Below are 22,500 nucleotides of genomic sequence, written 5' to 3'. Positions count from 1 at the left end.
AGTTATGCAATTTGGTAGCTGTTTCAGATGAACGAGGAGCAGCTGCAGAAAATATGAACAAATTCAGATATATTTAAAATAACAATAACTTTAACTTTAATGTTTTTGTTTCCTGATCCAGTTTCATCGAACCATCTTCCTCTGAGGCTCCTCCCACTCCTCTGACATCACAGCGAGGAACTGGACACAGCGTCACCGAGGAGACGACCCACTGGGGAGGAGGAGGAGGAGAGTGTGAGCAGGATGCTGCCGTGGAGCGCTGACCAACAATTCAACAGAAGACCTGAAGAAGAAGAAGAAGAAGAAGAAGAGGAGGAGGAGGAGGAGGAACAGTCTATTCCTCCTCCTCCTCCTGTTACTATGACGATGACAGACCCCACCAACCAACCGCAGGCTGTGATTAACCCTCCGGCCAATCGGGACATCAGCTGGGACTCAGGGGAGGACATGGCGGTTGTGTTACCATGGCAACAGCAGGAGGAGGAGCGTGATGAAGAGGAGACGCAGGCGGTGGCCTCGTCACCCGACGGACGATTCCTCAAGTTCAACATTGAGATCGGACGAGGCTCCTTCAAGACGGTTTATAAGGGACTGGACACTGAGACCACGGTCGAGGTGGCCTGGTGCGAGCTGCAGGTAACACACCTGCACACACCTGCACACACCTGTACACACCTGTACACAGCTGTGTATAAACATATAAACATATAAACACACTGTATAAACATATAAACGTATAAACATACTGTGTAAACATATAAACATACTGTATAAACATATAAACATATAAACATACTGTATAAACATATAAACGTATAAACATACTGTGTAAACATATAAACGTATAAACATACTGTATAAACATATAAACATACTGTATGAACATATAAATGTATAAACATACTGTGTAAACATATAAACATATAAACATACTGTATAAACATATAAACATATAAACATACTGTATAAACATATAAACGTATAAACATACTGTGTAAACATATAAACGTATAAACATACTGTGTAAACATATAAACGTATAAACATATTGTATAAACATATAAATGTATAAACATACTGTATAAACAAACGTATAAACATACTGTGTAAACATATAAACGTATAAACATACTGTATAAACATATAAATGTATAAACATACTGTATAAACATATAAACATATAAACATACTGTATAAACATATAAACGTATAAACATACTGTATAAACATATAAACATACTGTGTAAACATATAAACGTATAAACATACTGTATAAACATATAAACATATAAACATACTGTATAAACATATAAACATATAAACATACTGTGTAAACATATAAACGTATAAACATACTGTATAAACATATAAACATACTGTGTAAACATATAAACGTATAAACATACTGTATAAACATATAAATGTATAAACATACTGTATAAACATATAAACGTATAAACATACTGTATAAACATATAAATGTATAAACATACTGTATAAACATATAAACGTATAAACATACTGTATAAACATATAAACATACTGTGTAAACATATAAACGTATAAACATACTGTATAAACATATAAACGTATAAACATACTGTATAAACATATAAACATACTGTGTAAACATATAAACGTATAAACATACTGTATAAACATATAAATGTATAAACATACTGTATAAACATATAAACGTATAAACATACTGTATAAACATATAAACATATAAACATACTGTATAAACATATAAACATACTATATAAACGTATAAACATACTGTATAAACATATAAACGTATAAACATCTAAAAATACAAACATACTGTATAAACATATAAATGTATAAACATACTGTATAAACATATAAACATACTGTATAAACATATACAGTACAGGCCAAAAGTTTGGACACACCTTCTCATTCCATGCGTTTTCTTTATTTTCATGACTATTTACATTGTAGATTCTCACTGAAGGCATCAAAACTATGAATGAACACATGTGGAGTTATGTACTTAACAAAAAAAGGTGAAATAACTGAAAACATGTTTTATATTCTAGTTTCTTCAAAATAGCCACCCTTTGCTCTGATTACTGCTTTGCACACTCTTGGCATTCTCTCCATGAGCTTCAAGAGGTAGTCACCTGAAATGGTTTCCACTTCACAGGTGTGCCTTATCAGGGTTAATTAGTGGAATTTCTTGCTTTATCAATGGGGTTGGGACCATCAGTTGTGTTGTGCAGAAGTCAGGTTAATACACAGCCGACAGCCCTATTGGACAACTGTTAAAATTCATATTATGGCAAGAACCAATCAGCTAACTAAAGAAAAACCAGTGGCCATCATTACTTTAAGAAATGAAGGTCAGTCAGTCCGGAAAATTGCAAAAACTTTAAATGTGTCCCCAAGTGGAGTCGCAAAAACCATCAAGCGCTACAACGAAACTGGCACACATGAGGACCGACCCAGGAAAGGAAGACCAAGAGTCACCTCTGCTTCTGAGGATAAGTTCATCCGAGTCACCAGCCTCAGAAATGGCAAGTTAACAGCAGCTCAGATCAGAGACCAGATGAATGCCACACAGAGTTCTAGCAGCAGACCCATCTCTAGAACAACTGTTAAGAGGAGACTGCGCCAATCAGGCCTTCATGGTCAAATAGCTGCTAGGAAACCACTGCTAAGGAGAGGCAACAAGCAGAAGAGATTTGTTTGGGCCAAGAAACACAAGGAATGGACATTAGACCAGTGGAAATCTGTGCTTTGGTCTGATGAGTCCAAATTTGAGATCTTTGGTTCCAACCGCCGTGTCTTTGTGAGACGCAGAAAAGGTGAACGGATGGATTCCACATGCCTGGTTCCCACTGTGAAGCATGGAGGAGGAGGTGTGATGGTGTGGGGGTGTTTTGCTGGTGACACTGTTGGGGATTTATTCAAAATTGAAGGCACACTGAACCAGCATGGCTACCACAGCATCCTGCAGCGACATGCCGTCCCATCCGGTTTGCGTTTAGTTGGACCATCATTTATTTTTCAACAGGACAATGACCCCAAACACACCTCCAGGCTGTGTAAGGGCTATTTGACCAAGAAGGAGAGTGATGGAGTGCTGCGGCAGATGACCTGGCCTCCACAGTCACCAGACCTGAACCCAATCGAGATGGTTTGGGGTGAGCTGGACCGCAGAGTGAAGGCAAAGGGGCCAACAAGTGCTAAACACCTCTGGGAACTCCTTCAAGACTGTTGGAAAACCATTTCAGGTGACTACCTCTTGAAGCTCATGGAGAGAATGCCAAGAGTGTGCAAAGCAGTAATCAGAGCAAAGGGTGGCTATTTTGAAGAAACTAGAATATAAAACATGTTTTCAGTTATTTCACCTTTTTTTGTTAAGTACATAACTCCACATGTGTTCATTCATAGTTTTGATGCCTTCAGTGAGAATCTACAATGTAAATAGTCATGAAAATAAAGAAAACGCATTGAATGAGAAGGTGTGTCCAAACTTTTGGCCTGTACTGTATAAACATACTGTATAAACATATAAACATACTGTATAAACGTATAAATGTATAAACATACTGTATAAACATATAAACATATAAACATACTGTATAAACGTATAAACGTATAAACATCTAAAAATATAAACATACTGTATAAACATATAAACGTATAAACATACTGTATAAACGTATAAACGTATAAACATCTAAAAATATAAACATACTGTATAAACATATAAACATATAAACATACTGTATAAACATATAAACATACTGTATAAATGTATAAATGTATAAACATACTGTATAAACATATAAACATATAAACATACTGTATAAACGTATAAACGTATAAACATACTGTATAAACATATAAACATATAAACATCTAAAAATATAAACATACTGTATAAACATATAAACGTATAAACATACTGTATAAACATATAAACATATAAACATACTGTATAAACATATAAATGTATAAACATACTGTATAAACATATAAACATATAAACATACTGTATAAACATATAAACGTATAAACATCTAAAAATATAAACATATAAACATACTGTATAAACATATAAATGTATAAACATACTGTATAAATATATAAACGTATAAACATACTGTATAAACGTATAAACGTATAAACATACTGTATAAACGTATAAACGTATAAACATACTGTATAAACATATAAACATACTGTATAAACGTATAAATGTATAAACATACTGTATAAACATATAAACATACTGTATAAACGTATAAATGTATAAACATACTGTATAAACATATAAACATATAAACATATAAACATACTGTATAAACGTATAAACGTATAAACATCTAAAAATATAAACATATTGTATAAACATATAAACGTATAAACATACTGTATAAACGTAAACGTATAAACATCTAAAAATATAAACATACTGTATAAACATATAAACATATAAACATACTGTATAAACATATAAACATACTGTATAAATGTATAAATGTATAAACATACTGTATAAACATATAAACATATAAACATACTGTATAAACGTATAAACGTATAAACATACTGTATAAACATATAAACATATAAACATCTAAAAATATAAACATACTGTATAAACATATAAACGTATAAACATACTGTATAAACATATAAACATATAAACATACTGTATAAACATATAAATGTATAAACATACTGTATAAACATATAAACATATAAACATACTGTATAAACATATAAACGTATAAACATCTAAAAATATAAACATATAAACATACTGTATAAACATATAAATGTATAAACATACTGTATAAATATATAAACGTATAAACATACTGTATAAACGTATAAACGTATAAACATACTGTATAAACGTATAAACGTATAAACATACTGTATAAACATATAAACGTATAAACATCTAAAAATATAAACATACTGTATAAACATATAAACATATAAACATACTGTATAAATGTATACACATATAAACATACTGTATAAATGTATAAACATATAAACGTATAAACATACTGTATAAATTGTATGTGGAAGTTTAATATCATAAACACTGTGACACTGACCTCAGATCAGATACTGTGTGTTTGTATCACCTGTGTGTTTGTATCACCTGTGTGCTCCATGTCATTCATTGGGGCTGAGCCTGACCAAGCCCCGCCTACCAGACACCCACTGGCAAACTTGGTGTCTGTACCGGGCTAGGTACTCTTTTCCGCAATGTGCCGTTACATACAAACCCCTCCACCACGTTAAGGTGGCGACTCTTAGAGGGGTGTCTGAGGTGCCCCCTGTTAGAGGTGTTGTGGGCATGTCCAGCAGGTGTGAGGCCCCGGGGCCCCTGAGCTCACCAGCCAATAAGAGTAGTTTCATTCACCGACAGGCTTCACTGTGCCGACACTGATTCAACACGCTGAGTCGGCGGAAAAAAGGCCAACTAGTGCCAACTGGGTGGGGCACCACCGGCAGACCGTCAGAGCCTGAAGGCGTCACTCCCAGCAGAGCTGCTCTTACTGGTTCCTCTCTGGGTGTTACTGGACAGGAAGTTACTGTGAGCTCATGTGTCTGATGTGATGTCACTGAACCTGTCTGCTATTGGCCGCCTGTTGTGATGTCATCACGTCAGACTAACCTCATGTTTTTTGGGTTTTTTTTATTATTATTATTGCTATTACACACATCACAACACAGCACAACACACCACGTTATATTTACATACAGTACAGGCCAAAAGTTTGGACACACCTTCTCATTCAATGTGTTTTCTTTATTTTCATGACTATTTACATTGTAGATTCTCACTGAAGGCATCAAAACTATGAATGAACACATGTGGAGTTATGTACTTAACAAAAAAAGGTGAAATAACTGAAAACATGTTTTATATTCTAGTTTCTTCAAAATAGCCACCCTTTGCTCTGATTACTGCTTTGCACACTCTTGGCATTCTCTCCATGAGCTTCAAGAGGTAGTCACCTGAAATGGTTTTCCAACAGTCTTGAAGGAGTTCCCAGAGGTGTTTAGCACTTGTTGGCCCCTTTGCCTTCACTCTGCGGTCCAGCTCACCCCAAACCATCTCGATTGGGTTCAGGTCCGGTGACTGTGGAGGCCAGGTCATCTGCCGCAGCACTCCATCACTCTCCTTCTTGGTCAAATAGCCCTTACACAGCCTGGAGGTGTGTTTGGGGTCATTGTCCTGTTGAAAAATAAATGATGGTCCAACTAAACGCAAACCGGATGGGACGGCATGTCGCTGCAGGATGCTGTGGTAGCCATGCTGGTTCAGTGTGCCTTCAATTTTGAATAAATCCCCAACAGTGTCACCAGCAAAACACCCCCACACCATCACACCTCCTCCTCCATGCTTCACAGTGGGAACCAGGCATGTGGAATCCATCCGTTCACCTTTTCTGCGTCTCACAAAGACACGGCGGTTGGAACCAAAGATCTCAAATTTGGACTCATCAGACCAAAGCACAGATTTCCACTGGTCTAATGTCCATTCCTTGTGTTTCTTGGCCCAAACAAATCTCTTCTGCTTGTTGCCTCTCCTTAGCAGTGGTTTCCTAGCAGCTATTTGACCATGAAGGCCTGATTGGCGCAGTCTCCTCTTAACAGTTGTTCTAGAGATGGGTCTGCTGCTAGAACTCTGTGTGGCATTCATCTGGTCTCTGATCTGAGCTGCTGTTAACTTGCCATTTCTGAGGCTGGTGACTCGGATGAACTTATCCTCAGAAGCAGAGGTGACTCTTGGTCTTCCTTTCCTGGGTCGGTCCTCATGTGTGCCAGTTTGGTTGTAGCGCTTGATGGTTTTTGCGACTCCACTTGGGGACACATTTAAAGTTTTTGCAATTTTCCGGACTGACTGACCTTCATTTCTTAAAGTAATGATGGCCACTGGTTTTTCTTTAGTTAGCTGATTGGTTCTTGCCATAATATGAATTTTAACAGTTGTCCAATAGGGCTGTCGGCTGTGTATTAACCTGACTTCTGCACAACACAACTGATGGTCCCAACCCCATTGATAAAGCAAGAAATTCCACTAATTAACCCTGATAAGGCACACCTGTGAAGTGGAAACCATTTCAGGTGACTACCTCTTGAAGCTCATGGAGAGAATGCCAAGAGTGTGCAAAGCAGTAATCAGAGCAAAGGGTGGCTATTTTGAAGAAACTAGAATATAAAACATGTTTTCAGTTATTTCACCTTTTTTTGTTAAGTACATAACTCCACATGTGTTCATTCATAGTTTTGATGCCTTCAGTGAGAATCTACAATGTAAATAGTCATGAAAATAAAGAAAACGCATGGAATGAGAAGGTGTGTCCAAACTTTTGGCCTGTACTGTATATATACTAATATACAGAAAAATAATATCCAGGGGTATCTCAATTTAGTTCATTTCATAAATCATACAATTCCTAAAGCTTCACATATTTGCACCGTTTTAATTGCTTTTTGGTTCTTGAGTCCTGTCAATGTCCCAATATAATGTCCAAATTCCATTTTAAATTGCTGAATTCATGGTTTCTACGCTAACCTCATGTTTCACAAAACAAGAATCTGAAAGAGGCCATGACAATGGTGTGTGTGTGTGTGTGTGTGTGTGAGAGAGAGAGATAAAGTGTGAACAGTGACTCAGCAGTTTGTTGTGTCGTACACACTGTCTGATATCTGATTGGACAGACAGCTGCTGGTTGAAGGTGATAACAGCTCTCTCTCACACACACACACACACACACACACAGAGTTAATGAGGTCAAAGTTCAGCTCTCTGTGACTTCCTGTTGTGGATCGGCGTCCCTCTGCTGAAAAGTCACAACATGACGAAGAAACAAATTTATATGATTAATATTTTCATTTTGCTCGTTTATGTTAATATTTTATTTTATTTCTTTTTTAAACTTTATTTTATTTGACTTTATTAATCTGTTTTTATTTAACTTCATGTTTTATTTTATTTTTATATTTAGTTTTTATTTTACTGTGTTGAATTTCTTTAATTTTATTTGTGTGTTGAATTATAATTTCATGATGATGTTTAATGACATCATCGACCTTTAGAAACTAAAAACAAACATCAGAATCTCCAGCAGCTGATTGGTCATAAACAAACAAACAACAGTGCGTGTGTGTGTGTGTGTGTGTGTGTGTGTGTGTGCTGCTGATTTCCCATGATGCTCAGCAGTAATGTGAGACGTTTGAGTGTTACCTTGTCAGCAGATCTTCAGCTCTGTATCTCAGGGTTCTGTCCCCTTCGTGTTGACTCAGGTGTTTCATGTATTCATCAGTTCAGGTTCAACAAACCAATCGATGTGTTCACTGATCCTCAGACTCATCGTCTGACCAAGTCGGAGCGTCAGAGGTTCACTGAGGAGGTGGAGATGTTGAAGGTTCTGCAGCATCCCAACATCGTCCGATTCTTCGACTCCTGGAAGTGCACGCTGGGGGGACACAAATGCACTATCCTGGTGACAGAGCTCATGACGTCCGGGACGCTGAAGACGTGAGTCCGCCATCAAAGACACAACTGGCGCCATAAGAGTCCATTTTATCCCACAACATTTCAGTCCATGAACGTCTCACGGCATTTTAGTCTCTGAACAGCCCATGATGTTTGAGTCCCTGAATTTCCCATTAACATTTTAGACCCTGAACACCACACAACATTTTAGTCCCTGAACGCCCCATGTCCTCATCAGTCCCTGGAGGTCACCTGACCTGAGCAGGTGTGTGTTTCCTCTGTGACCCCTTCAGGTACCTGCGCAGGTTCCGTGAGATGAAGCTGAAGCTGCTGCAGCGTTGGAGCTTCCAGATCCTGAAGGGACTGCAGTTCCTGCACTCACGTTGCCCCCCCATCCTGCACCGAGACCTCAAGTGTGACAACGTCTTCATCACCGGACCCACCGCCTCCGTCAAGATTGGAGACCTGGGCCTCGCCACGCTCAAGAAGGCCTCGTTCGCCAAGAGCGTCATCGGTAAGAACACAGCGTGTACAGAGAGCCGGCAGGGTCAAACATGTTCCGGTTTTAACACAGTTAGTGAAGCAGCTGTTGTGATACGTTCAGGGACCCCAGAGTTCATGGCTCCAGAGATGTACGAGGAGAAGTATGACGAGGCCGTGGACGTTTACGCCTTCGGTATGTGCATCCTGGAGATGGCGACGTCCGAGTATCCGTACTCCGAGTGTCAGAACGCCGCCCAGATCTACCGCAAAGTCACCAACGTAAGGCTTCGCCCACTGAGTGCTGTCTACTTCCTGTGTTTGGTCAGATGACTGACTTTCTGTCTGTCCGTCTCTCAGGGAATCAAACCCGACAGTTTCTTCAAAGTCAAAGTTCCCGAGCTGAAGGAGATCATTGAAGGCTGCATTCGGACCAACAGCAGCGAGAGGTAACGGACCAATCACAGCGCAGCATTCACACCTGTCTCACCTGCAGCTCAGGTGTCTGATGGAAACTCTCTGATAGGACAGCTGTGGTGGACCCACTGATGATGCAGGATGACATCACCAAACTGTCCAATCAATGAGTTCATGTAAAGTTGTCACAAACTAAAAGACAACTGCAGCTCAGGTGTGACAGCGACCGATCAGCTGATCAGCGTGAAACAGCTCCACCTGCTGGACGCTCTGAAGCATTGCAGTGACACAACATGAACTCCAGTAACTGTCTCCATGGAAACAGTCAGTCATCAGATGATTCTGATCAGTAATTAGATTAAGTTATTGATTAGTTGTCCTGATAGTGAGTGTTGATGTCACTCAGCTGTTAGCTTTAGCAACATTAGCTCAGACTTTAGTTTTTACACTCTGTGGGTTTAAATTCAATAAACAGGAAACAAACAACACTGTTTTTGTGTTTGTGAGTTATCAAAGAAATAAAATGTCTTTTTGTTTTTCCTGATCCAAACGAGAGACACAATAACTGAAACATTTTACAGATTTATTTTGTGTCCCCAGTGTGTCTGTAACGCTGGCGTCAGGCCGGTGGACTCTGGTTTAGGTAGGTAGGCACTTTATTAATCCCGAAGGAAATTGCATTTTCAGCTGCTCATACATAAACATAAAAACACAAATCATACACACAGTGCATAAAGACAGAATAAAGTGCAAGAATAAATAGTAATAAAAATAGGATAAAAATAGCATGACAGTGAGATGTGCAAATATGCAAATGTGCAAATCCCCCCGCAACTCATCTCCCTCCCCTCTCCAGTGTTGTGTTGAACAGTCTAATGGCTCTGGGCAGGAAGGACCTCCACAGCCTGTCTGTGGAGCAGTTCAGTGAGAGCAGCCTCCCACTGAATGAGCTCATCTGCCCCATCACCAGTTTATGCAGTGGGCGGCAGCTATTGTCAGTGATGGAGAGCAGTTTGGAAATAGTTCTCCTGTCTGCCACCGACACCACAGACTCCTGCTCTGCACCGACGACAGAGGTGGCCTTCTTGATGAGTTTGTCCAGCCTCTGTGTGTCCTTCTGTTTGATGCTGCCTCCCCAACACACCACCCCATAGAAGAGGGTGCTGAATACCACAGACTGGTAGAACATCTGCAGCATTCTCCTGCAGACATTAAAGGACGCCAGTCTCCTCAGGAAATACAGCCTGCTCTGCACTTTCTTGTGGACATGATCAGTGTTAACTGACGAGTCCTGAGCGTCAAACTGACCAGTCCAGTTTGACGCTCAGCTCCAGTTTCTGATCGTCTTTGTGTCTCCTTTGTTTCCTGTGGCAGGTTCACAGTTCAGGACCTGCTGGATCTGCGGTTCTTCCAGGAGGAGCTCGGTGTCCGCGTGGAGCTGGCGGAGGAAGACGACGGCTTGAAGTCGGGGGTGACGCTGTGGCTCAGGATGGACCACAACAAGAAGCTCCACGGGAAATACAAAGACAACAACGCCATCGAGTTCCTGTTCGAGCTCTACAAAGACGTCCCGGAGGAGGTCGCTCAGGAGATGGTACCTGCAGCGCCGCCCTGATGACATCACCTGGCAGGCGGACAGATGAAGGTGGTCTCACCTGTGTCTCTGTGTGTCCGTCCCTCAGGTGGTGCTGGGATTCCTGTGTGAGGCCGACTATATGGTGGTCGCAAAGGCAATAAGACATTGCGTCACGGCCATCAAGCGTCAGCGGGAGAAACGGCGCCGCCTGCTGGAGGAAGCTCAGAAGAAGGAAGGTGTCATGGAGGAGGAGTCTGACCCCGCCCCCCAGCCACCTGAACCACCCAATCAGAGACCAGCAGCCGCCACGAGCTCGTCCACTGCCGGGAGGGCAGCCAATCAGGTAAAGGTGTTTCCATAGAAACAGGGCAGGACGGTGACGCAGAGTTTAATCTGACAGGCAAACAGCCGCACGTGTCAGGTCTGTCCTGAAGGTGGCGCTGGAGCAAAGATCATGGCGTCATTAAAGAGATGAGAGAGCAGGACGGAGGTCGTTATCTGAGGTTATATTTTATAAACGTATATTTTCTTTGACGTTTTTGTCTCTCGTCCACACAAACAGATTTTTAAAAACGTCGTCTGAGGTGCAGAAGCTTCAAAACTCCCGTCGCTGTTCATTTGTTCATTTAAAACAGAGACGATGACATCATCTACAATTTGAGGGCGGAGCTGTAGAGGAGCTGGGAGGTGCCAGGGTTGGATCTGACTCAGCAGACAGCCTGTCTCTCAAAGAGGCTCCGCCCCCTTAATGATGTGACTTTAAGCCTCAATAAAATGTAAACAGCTGAGTTGTATAAAAATGATCTCCAGAGACCAGACAGGCTGCAAACATGTTGATTTCTACATGTGAACATGGATGTGGACATTAGAGGAACTGCAGGTTCTGGATTCATGTTTCAGCCTCAAACGTTCTCGCTCAGACGCGACCATCCTCCACTGCGCTGGTTAAAGTTGGTACAGAGTAGTAACACGAGTCGACGGACGTTATCGAGGAGAACTCAGATTACAACAGTTGAACTAACTCTGTTTAAACTCACAGCAGGACCCTTCAGCACCCACCCCCGCCTGGATACAAGCCCCGCCCTCTGCAACAGTGACATCATCAAGTAGCAGCCCAGTGGATTCTGGGATCGGCAGCATCTCCAGCAGGACGGAGGGGGACGGAGACGAGGAGATGGCCAGAAACACCTCGCACTCCTCTGCTACATGTCAGGATATTATCATGATTAATATATTATTTATCTGTAATTAACTTTGTTAATATTTGTTATTTATATGATTTACTATTTTATTTTATTCCAATAATCAGTTGTGTGTTCCTGACTCTTTCCCTGGCAGCGGACTGTGACATGGAGACCTCCCTCAGCTCCTCAGGCGTCCTGCAGAAAGTTGAAGCCACGCCCCCTCCGGGCACTCACTACTCCCCCCTCCCTTCAGTCCCCGCCCCGGCTCTGGCAACACCTCGCCATGTGACCTGGACTCCATCCAAAGCTCCGCCCCTCCCTGTGCTGCGTTTCCCCAAGGTGAGCAGGCACTTCCTGTAAGACAGAGGAAGTAGCAGTGAGCTAGTTAGTCCCGACTGAAGTCTGCTGCTGAATTCAGCTTCATGTTTTACTCAGAACAGTTTATAATAAATCACAAGTTACACAAACGTGTAAACTGCGTGGTTAACGCAGACGAGTGGAGGATCAGCTGGAAACATCACATTTATTCACTTTACATGGAGCTACAGTTAATACTGAGTTATGTCTTAGTGTCAGAAATCATCTTTAGAAGGAGCAGATGTTTCCTTCAGGGACATGTTAAAGTTCACGATATTTTAACGGAGCAAGGCGAGCTAATTGTTAGCATGCTAATTGTTAGCATGCTAACTGTTAGCATGCTAATTGTTAGCGTGCTAACTGTTAACGTGCTAACTGTTAGCGTTGCTTTGAGATGGCGGTCAGAGATGGCAGAGATTTGATCACATGATCCTGTTTGAGCTTTAACAGGTGGTGTGTTCCACCTTTTATTTCCCTCTTGGAAAGAAGAATAGAGTACTGTAAACAACTGTAAACAACTGTTAACAACTGTAAACACTGATACCATTGGAAATCGCCGGTTTTGGTTCAGTGCCAGAAGTCATACACATAATTTGCGCAAGGCATCATGGGGGCAGGAATAAGGTGGATAGAAACTATAAATGTCACTCAGTGCTTCTGCTCTTGTCCCGTTATGATCTGTAAACACAGACGTCGTTTTAAAATCATCTCAACACAAACACGTGTTTTCTCTGTTGTGAATATCAATAATCTGATTTATAGTTATTGATAACATGAATGTGATCAGCATCAGAGGTGTTTCAGGTTCAGGTGTTTTATGTTTGAAGCTGCAGTCAGTGATGAAGCTCTGTCGCCCCCTGCAGGAGCACATGAGGTACTGACACGAGAGCTCTGTGAGACGTCTCACTGAGCGTCTCTATGAGTCATCATCATGAGCATCATGAATCTCACTGTTTGTGTTTGTCTCCAGAGCATCGCTGTGTCCAAGGCTGCTGAGAGACAGTCGTCTGGATCAGTCAGCGGCTTCACCTCACCTGTCGACAGGTAACACAAACACACCTTCATTTTTAGACCTCAGAGGATGTTTATTAACCTGAATCTACAGAGCTACTGCACACATGCCCACTTTATCAAAATGTCCTCTGTCTCAAGGTGGGTCCTCCTAAACAGTGAGTCCTCACAGAGACAGTACACGACGTGTTCACTGAACACCAGGAACCAGTTTTGCTCGTCTTCACATTTAAATGTCTCACCGTCTTCTGTCTCTTCACTTCCTGTCGTGTAGCTGTGCCTCTGATGTGACCTCAGGTCTGAGTGACTGCAATGAAGACCAATCAGACAAAAGTAACCAGGAAGCCGCCAGACGAGCGGCTACGAAGCAATTCAGGCGGAGATCGAGGGGACGTCTGAGAATCACAGGGGTGATGTCATCATTAGATTACAGATTTGTATCATGTAAATAATATATAACACACGGTGTGATGCGTTCAGGTGGAAAACTAGGGCACGTCGAAGGATCACAGGGATGATGTCATGATCAGATTCATGTATACGTATATAACATGCTGTGTGTAACACTGTGGTGCGTTCAGGTGTCAGACAAAGTGGACCGGGTGGTGGAGTGTCAGCTGCAGACTCACGACAGTAAGATGGTGACGTTCAAGTTTGACCTGGACGGAGACAATCCAGAGGACATCGCCTCTGTGATGGTGAGCGCCAACAGCCAATAGGATCTGTGAACAGATCGACAGTCCGTCTGTGTGTAAGCGTGTCATCAGTGAATATCAGACGACCTTCACAAATACAAAAAAACATTTGGAAACTCACAAAACTATTTTGCAGATATAACACAGAGCTGCAAACACACACACACACGTTACACAAATAAAATATCTGTGAATACATTTAATTATTTTACAGCTAAATTAATGAAACAAAGGAGAAACTAACTGATCACAGATCATCATGTTGGATCAGCGTCAGTGTGATGCAGCTGTGTATCGTTTCCTGTCTGAACTCAGCTACACAGAGACTTCATCACGCCTTTGGAACGAGAAGGATTCACCCTCCGCATGTATGACATCATCAACAAGGTGGAGTCTATGATGCACCAACAGCAGCCAGCTGACAGCGACAGGTTATCTCACCTGAACGCCTCCACGCTGCCCAGCTCTGCTGTAAGTGTGTGTGTGTGTGTGTGTGTGTGAACACTAAATCATCCTAGTTTGTTCAACACGACGTCTTCAGCTGTCTTTTGTCCTGAGAAATAAAACACAGAGACAGAAGAGACTTTTCAGATAAGATTTAAATTATAAATTATTTTTGTTTGACTGGTTTGTGTTTGTTTGTTTTTCTTAAGCCGAACCTGCCGGCGCAGGGCCTCACCAGAAATCTGTCCTCGTCTTCACTTCCTGGTAAGAAAATGAACCAAAAGCACAAGCTAGTTAAGGTCGAAGGTAAAGAAGGTAAACGAAGTTCAGTTCATGATCAGATACAAAAACAATTTCACATATATCTTTCATAAAACTCTTATTCAGAGCTAATTAGACAGATTTCAGCTGTAACTGAATTTTGATTCAGATTCAACAGGATCCGATATTTGTACCTGTTGGTGAGTTAAAGTGAATTATTTTTAGTGTCTAAATTAAAAAGGAAACATGAAGAATGCCAAACTCCACATATGTTTTATGACACGTCATCGAAACTTTTTGGATAAGGACAAATTATTCTCCAAAATGCTGCTGAGAGTTGATCAGCTGAGCTCCTGAGTCACCGTCACCTCTCTGAGTTTAGTATTTTCACTAAGACTCATAATAACTTCACCTGGGAGGAGTGTGGCGCTCTGGGAGTAGCATTAGCTGCTAACACCACTGACTGTTGTTTTCTGATACATCATGAGGTCTTTACACATCTAAGATATGTTGTCCGATCAGACATTGCAGATGCTGACCCCTCCCCCTTGAAGGGCGGAGACTTTTACATTGACCCTGAGGCCACGCCGTCTGTCAGACCCCTGAGGTCACAGTCTTTCCACACCTCAACAGGTACGTGAACACTTAATCTTGTCCGTCACAACAGCCGCACATCGTCTACTTTTTAACTTTATACAGTCATTTTCAAAAACGTTAGGTCGCAATTTTTTATAAATTAAAGGAGGAGTCCACCACTGAGGTAAATCCTCTTGTTCTCCATCTTCAATCATTTCTGGGGTCCCTCAGGGAAACGTCCTGGGGCCCCTGTTGTTTCCAATAAACCTTATAGAAAGTTAAAACAGCACTTTAACATGTAATTTATTTTATGTCCTGACATAAAGACCCATTATTGATCATCTTACCCCCCTGTCTCTCCAGCTTCCTCCCATCAGCCCCTCCCCTACCCCCACCATTACCCCCACCCAGAGTCCACCCCTTCTCCCCCCTCCCACTTCCCCCTTCCTCCTCAGTATAACCTCCCATCTCCCTCTCACTCCCCCTACTTCCCCACCCATAACTCCTCCACCGACCTCCACCAAGTCCACAGTAACCCCTCCCTCTTCACCCCCTCCTCCTCTTCCTCAGCTCCACCTCCTCCCCCTCCTCCTCCTCCTCCTCTCCCTCCTCACTGGCCCCCACCTGACCAGCCTCTCTTCTCTCTGGCAAATGTGCTCTCTCTGGCTATGAGTGTGGCCCAGTCCTTCATGCCCCCACCTGGGACCCCCAACCAGGGATTTCACCCCCAGCCCCTGACTCCCCCCATGTCTCCATCCCTGGGCCCTAAGCTCCATCCTCCAAGCAACGCCTCCTTCTCTGCTCCTTTCCCCCTCCAGATGGCCTACAGCACCACCACCTCTCAGACAGGCTCCGCCCCCAACAGCCAGCAGGTGGCGCTGCTCAAACATATTTCTAACACACCTCAAGGACAGGTGAGCTTCTGTTAAAGCATGACACAGGCTTACCTGTGTACTCATGATGTGTTCATGAGCTCCTCATGAAAAGTCTGAGTCCTCTCCTGCCCTGCAGGAACGAGATAAATGTCCTGGTTAGAGGAACCTGGTTTCTGTAGTCGGGGTAGGGTTAGGGTTAGAGAGACAGTTCATTCATTCGTTCATTCATTCATTCATTTCAGCCTCTCAGTACTGTTCAGCCAAAGGTCGGCTCAGCTCCGCCCCTGCATGGTGAGTCCCTGCTGACATCACAAAGTGACATCACACCAGCAGGAACAGACTCACTGATCGTTTATCTGGTTCACAGGTTCAGAGACTGTTTCTGCTCCTAGTCTTGTCCAGGTGTCCTCCAGCGTCTCATCGTCCTCCAGTCTGTCACCCATACAGGAGGGTAAGACGTACTCGTCTGTCAGTGATTCAGTTTGTTCTTTATTTAAAAAACAGACACACACAGTGGATGAACGTCTCAATGCTGAACAGGAAACAGTTAAAGTGTTTCCTGTGGCGCCCCCCTCAGGACAGACTGATGTTCTTCTGTTTCTCTGTTTCAGTCAAGACACCTTCACTCTTCACCGTCGGTCGTTTCCAGGTGACGGCCTCTAAAGACATCCCTGCCGTCCGTAATCAGGAGCCCCGCCCCCTAAACCAGGCCACACCGACGGCCCACTCCCCGCCTCCCTCCAGGGCGAACACATCAGAGAGCTCAGAGAGCAGCACATCGGAGGAGAGCGAATCACAGAGCAGCATCGGCACAGTGATTGTCTCCTCACCTGGTCATTTTCATGGTTACCATGACAACCTTGGAGGACAGGACGAAGAGGAGGACAAGAAGAGGTGGGGCAGTCGGAGGCAGAGCCTCAGCCTGTGTGAGGGATCTGCCGGCAGCCTCAGCCAGTTGTGGAGCCGCTCGGCACCCCACGTCAGCTCCGATGAATCAGAGAGTGAGAATGAGGAAATGTGGGAGGAGCTGCAGAAGCTCCGTGAAAGGTGATGAAAACAGAATTGATCGTCTCACACATGAAAACAGACGAAATGAAGCACTAATCTCACGTTTCAAACCGCAGACACCTGGTGGAGGTGCAGAACCTGCAGGCCAATCAGAAGGCAGAAATCGAGCAGCTGTACCTGAGGATGGGTAAAGTCCCACCCCCTGGTATCGTTCCCCCGGCCGCCATGTTGAACCCCCGCCAACGCCGCCTCTCCAAGACCAGCAACTACCCTCCTTCTCGCAAAAGCAGCCTGCAGAGGCTGGACGTGCTGCCCCCTGCAGGTGTGGAGGAACCGCTGCAGCCTAACACAGAGAAACAATACTGACGTCAGAAACGATGACGATAGGAGAAAATAACTTGTGTTTGTTGTTCAGGCATCATGAGGAAGAACTCGATCAGCGGCAGCAGCAGCGGATCTCAGGAGAGAGCAGGGAGAGGCGTGACCTTTGCCCCTGATACACAGCTGCACCGTGAGCTCATAATGTCGACATTATACATCAAGACTCTTATCTGTTTAATGGAAGATTATTTTAGCTTTAGCCTCAGTCTGTTAGCATGACATCATGACCTGGGACCTGTTAGCTTTAGCCTCAGTCTGTTAGCATGACATCATGACCTGAGACCAGTTAGCTTTAGCTTCAGTCTGTTAGCATGACATCATGACCTGAGACATGTTAGCTTAAGCCTCAGTCTGTTAGCATGACATCATGACCTGAGACCTGTTAGCTTTAGCTTCAGTCTGTTAGCATGACATCATGACCTGGGACCTGTTAGCTTTAGCTTCAGTCTGTTAGCATGACATCATGACCTGGGACCTGTTAGCTTTAGCTTCAGTCTGTTAGCATGACATCATGACCTGGGACCTGTTAGCTTTAGCTTCAGTCTGTTAGCATGACATCATGACCTGGGACCTGTTAGCTTTAGCCTCAGTCTGTTAGCATGACATCATGACCTGAGACCAGTTAGCTTTAGCTTCAGTCTGTTAGCATGACATCATGACCTGAGACATGTTAGCTTAAGCCTCAGTCTGTTAGCATGACATCATGACCTGAGACCTGTTAGCTTTAGCTTCAGTCTGTTAGCATGACATCATGACCTGAGACATGTTAGCTTAAGCCTCAGTCTGTTAGCATGACATCATGACCTGGGACCTGTTAGCTTTAGCTTCAGTCTGTTAGCATGACATCATGACCTGGGACCTGTTAGCTTTAGCTTCAGTCTGTTAGCGCCATGACCCTGATTAACCTGGTGATTAACCTTTGACCTTTCCCTTCCAGTGAGAGACGAGTTGTCGACTGACTGAGGACATGAAGATGAGGACTGCTGATGAAGAGGAGGAGAGAGGAAGATAATGTCACAGATTAAACTCTGACATTTTGTAATATTTAGACTTTAGATTTGTTACGTCTGTTTTTGTTTTATAATTTAATTTTAACTGGAACAAACTTTTTCAGCACTTTAGGAAACAAACTGAGCCTTAACGAGTCTCATATGAGAGCAGCTTCTTATTGTTCTCTAACGAGCTGCTGCAGATTGAACACGTCAGAAATGATCTTTTTACTCAGAAAGTATTTTAAAGACGAGGAGACAACAATCAGCTGCACTTTGACAGTTTCTTCTCCACATATCGATTATTTAAAGTCACTTTATCATTTATTATCAGTATGAAACACTGCGTAATAACAGAGTGTGATGTCATCATAGGCAGATATAAATATATGTTTATTAATGTTCAGTGTTTGTTGAAACTGTTTCTGTGAAGAAACATTTTATAACAGCGGTGTTTGAATTATCATTAATGTTCATTCATTCTCTGTCTGGATGTTTCCTGAAATCACTGTGTGCCTTATTTAAAGAATAATTATTGTAAAATAAGAGTGTGACGCTTTGAAACAGGAAGTGTTTCATGTTCAGTTTATGAAGTTTGAATTGTTCACAAATTGTTCAGCCTGATATTTAAAATCTTTTTGCAGTAAAGTTTTGTGACTTTAAAACAGACCAGCAGTCTTTTGTTAATGAAGCCGTGTTAATGTCTAAATACTACAGTACCCATGAGCCTCAGCTGCTGCAGCCACAGAGAGGACTCCTTCAGAAGAGCGATGCAGAATCATCAACATGCAGTTGTTGACAACACCGGTCACCATGGTTACTGAATTCACCCCCACTGAGCTGATTTAAGCTGCAGACTGTTTCCACTTTTCTCAGCAGTGTTGTTTTCATCTTCAATGCAACAGGAGCTCTTTGATTGGATAGTTACTGCCCAAATGCACACTGGGAGTTGTAGTTAGCAGTTAGTGAAAAATTTTTATGTCCGCAAAATTTTTGTACTTTTAACTTTATAATCATAGAACCAGATATTTTCGATTACAGCTGCTGATTATCTGAACGATGACTGAATCCAGAGAGTCTCCTGACGAAGTGTCGGCTGATGAGCGTCAATAAAGTTAGCGTTGATCAATTTGATCAAAAAAAAAAATTTGACAAAACTGCCAAGATCCTGTGAGACAAGTACATGACACAGTCTGTCCTCCTTCCCTCTCACCGTTATGGTCGTTGTCCTCGTCCTCCTCCTCAGTCTGTTAGCAAGCTGTAACATGAGGAAGTTGGTCCAGCTGGTGGGCGGGGCTTGTTACTCCTGTTTACCTGAATCCAAAATGGCAATCACGTCACAAAATCTGAGGAGAGAAAAAATCCCAGTGTCTGAATTCTGATTCATGATTGACAGTCTGACCTCAGGTCACAGAACCTGACTTACAGCTGCTTTACGCTGCAAACACACCTGAGCCGCCACATCGCAGCACATCATATGACACCTGTCAGGTGCTGCTCCTAGCACACACCTGATGTGTCACGCTGCAGCTCATCAACAGACAACCACACAAAGTTATTCAATTCAATTTCAATTTTATTTATAAAGCCCAATATCACAAATCACAATTTGCCTCACAGGGCTTTACAGCATACGACATCCCTCTGTCCTTATGACCCTCACAGCTGATCAGGAAAAACTCCCCAAAAAACCCTTTAACGGGGAAAAAAACGGTAGACTGCTTATACTGACAGACGTGTACTTCACCTCTGTGTTAGCTTCAAATCACATGGACAGCTGCTAATTAGAGTTGATTTCTCACCTGTAGAGCCGATCAACAGAGCTGTGACCTAACAAAGTGTCTTTGTGGACATTGTCTTTATAATGACGGGTCTGTGGGTCGTTTAGCTCAAGATATTTCTCAGCCTCAACAACGAGTCTCTCCTCATCCAGTCTTCATCACACATGAGACACAGCAGCAGATGCAGAGTTCTCTTTATGGATCCATGGTGAGGAGAGGAGTCGAGCTGCTCCAGGAGCAGAGAAGAAGAGCTGCTACATTGGCAGAGAAGAAGAGCTGCCGCAGGAGCAGAGAAGAAGAGCTGCCGCAGGAGCAGAGAAGAAGAGCTGCTCCAGGAGCAGAGAAGAAGAGCTGCCGCAGGAGCACAGAAGAAAAGCTGCCACAGGAGCAGAGAAGAAGAGCTGCTACAGGAGCTGGTGTGTACAGGCAGAGAGCGAAAAACATTTCGCTTTCAGGCGGTGGTGTGCTGGAAATAGAAAAGTGGTGTGAAGTGTCGTGGGACAGTTGCCACCATCGTAGGGTTGTACGCTGAAAATTAAAAGGGTGGATATTTTTTTACCTTTGGCCTTCAGAGTCTCTTCAGCTCTGATTGGTTGTTTTCCTTCACCTGTAGAAATGCTACAAGGCAACAGAGCAGGCAGAGCATCGAGTCTCACAGACACAGTTTTAGCTCATATTGTTATAAAAGTTACAGACTGCCACTGACACTAAACCAGGTGTTTACAGGAACTCACCTGATAACTGTCCCAGAGTCTGTCACCACACATCAGGTGTTTCTTTAAGATAACAACTTGTTCAACAAGATGTTTCTGTTTAAGTGTCACTGACACAAGCACCATCACACCTGTGAACAACCAGCTGCCTCTCTCTCTCTCTCTAAATTCAATTTCAATTCAAATGGCTTTATTGGCGTGAGGTAACACTGTACATATTGCCAAAGCAAGCGTTTGGAATTCAAAATAATAACAACAATAAAGGAAAACAATATTTACAATAAATTAGTTATAATCTATACTGTTGGTAATACTGTATGTATAATATGTATAACTATGATTGACTCCATCACAGTCATAGTCACATTCAATCAATCTAAAGTTATAACAACAATAATCCACTATATTAAACAGTATTATACTTATTAGTGAGTGCTGTCGGGTTTTTCTGCTTTGCTGTAATTTTTTGGAGACTTTGGAGTGAGCACGCCGAGTTTGCTGAAGACTTCATACACAACAGTACTAGCCAGCCGACAGTGACCTCCCCAAGATGGCGGCGACGTTGACGCACAGTAGCCACAGGAATGAGTCATTGATGGTCTGAGCACCACTTGTCCTTGACCTGGATGGAAGGAGAGAAGTGAAGGAGAAGTGATGAAGACGCCACAGTGCGAAGAGGATCTGACTGCACTGACACGAGGATCTGTGATCATGTGACGCTGGATTTTATAGACCTGAGTCTGCTGCGGTGAAACTACACTGATCTGAAGATGCACGACCTAAAGAGCATCTTAGAAATCAAAAATGATCATTAGCAGTATAATTAATAATATTATTATCTTAGATCCCAGGCCCAGTGTGTTCTCACTGTGTTGTCTGACACAGACTATATAAATAAATATGACTTCATTATGAGGTTGGACTGAATTAAATTCTGAATATCAGAAAGTGAAAGCAGATGGTGTTCACACACACTCACACACACACTCACACACACACACACACACACAAACACGAGTTAGTTTCTGTGTTAACGTCTCGTCTGTCCGAGTGTTTCCCTGGTCAGAGTCTGGGTTTTGGAAATCCCGGGGATTACCAGCGTACATTTTGGATCGCAGTCGTTTCGCTTTCACCTGGAGGTGTTTTACTGTTTGTACCAGCTGACTCTGAATCAGCCAACAGGAAAACAGGAACATGCCGCAGAACAGAATAAATGGATCAGCTGGTGATGTTTTCTCTGCGACACTCA

The 22,500-nt window shown here is 42.7% G+C and overlaps 2 protein-coding genes across 4 annotated transcripts in view; both read left to right on the top strand.

Annotated features, from left to right (window-relative positions):
• Window positions 1–19,422, top strand: part of LOC117268604 (serine/threonine-protein kinase WNK4-like) — a 20,306-nt gene extending 884 nt beyond the window's left edge. Inside the window, exons 2-23 of one of the 3 annotated variants that reach the window (XM_078161283.1) lie at window positions 122–636; window positions 8,331–8,545; window positions 8,797–9,017; window positions 9,108–9,265; window positions 9,344–9,432; window positions 10,775–10,994; window positions 11,083–11,319; window positions 12,016–12,184; window positions 12,315–12,499; window positions 13,488–13,561; window positions 13,803–13,938; window positions 14,110–14,226; window positions 14,539–14,694; window positions 14,895–14,931; window positions 15,451–15,561; window positions 15,868–16,418; window positions 16,622–16,670; window positions 16,747–16,830; window positions 16,991–17,426; window positions 17,504–17,709; window positions 17,803–17,898; window positions 18,706–19,422. In XM_078161283.1, coding sequence (XP_078017409.1) covers window positions 244–636; window positions 8,331–8,545; window positions 8,797–9,017; window positions 9,108–9,265; window positions 9,344–9,432; window positions 10,775–10,994; window positions 11,083–11,319; window positions 12,016–12,184; window positions 12,315–12,499; window positions 13,488–13,561; window positions 13,803–13,938; window positions 14,110–14,226; window positions 14,539–14,694; window positions 14,895–14,931; window positions 15,451–15,561; window positions 15,868–16,418; window positions 16,622–16,670; window positions 16,747–16,830; window positions 16,991–17,426; window positions 17,504–17,709; window positions 17,803–17,898; window positions 18,706–18,731 — 3,966 coding nt within the window. In that variant the 5' untranslated portion in view covers window positions 122–243 and the 3' untranslated portion in view covers window positions 18,732–19,422. Of the gene's footprint in view, window positions 1–121; window positions 637–8,330; window positions 8,546–8,796; window positions 9,018–9,107; window positions 9,266–9,343; window positions 9,433–10,774; window positions 10,995–11,082; window positions 11,320–12,015; window positions 12,185–12,314; window positions 12,500–13,487; window positions 13,562–13,802; window positions 13,939–14,109; window positions 14,227–14,538; window positions 14,695–14,876; window positions 14,932–15,450; window positions 15,562–15,867; window positions 16,419–16,621; window positions 16,671–16,746; window positions 16,831–16,990; window positions 17,427–17,503; window positions 17,710–17,802; window positions 17,899–18,705 lie in introns of all 3 variants that reach the window. The other 2 variants (XM_033645194.2, XM_033645195.2) reach the window with 2 other exon arrangements.
• A 2,869-nt stretch (window positions 19,423–22,291) lies between these two features.
• Window positions 22,292–22,500, top strand: part of LOC117268614 (uncharacterized) — a 9,361-nt gene continuing 9,152 nt past the window's right edge. Inside the window, exon 1 of the mRNA XM_033645214.2 lies at window positions 22,292–22,500. This exon is cut by the window's right edge and continues 20 nt beyond it. Within this exon, the coding sequence (XP_033501105.1) occupies window positions 22,465–22,500 (36 nt within the window). The 5' untranslated portion in view covers window positions 22,292–22,464.

Source organism: Epinephelus lanceolatus, chromosome 18, assembly GCF_041903045.1.
Source record: "Epinephelus lanceolatus isolate andai-2023 chromosome 18, ASM4190304v1, whole genome shotgun sequence".
NCBI lineage: Eukaryota > Metazoa > Chordata > Actinopteri > Perciformes > Serranidae > Epinephelus > Epinephelus lanceolatus.
This window is presented reverse-complemented; position numbering and strand designations above follow the sequence as displayed.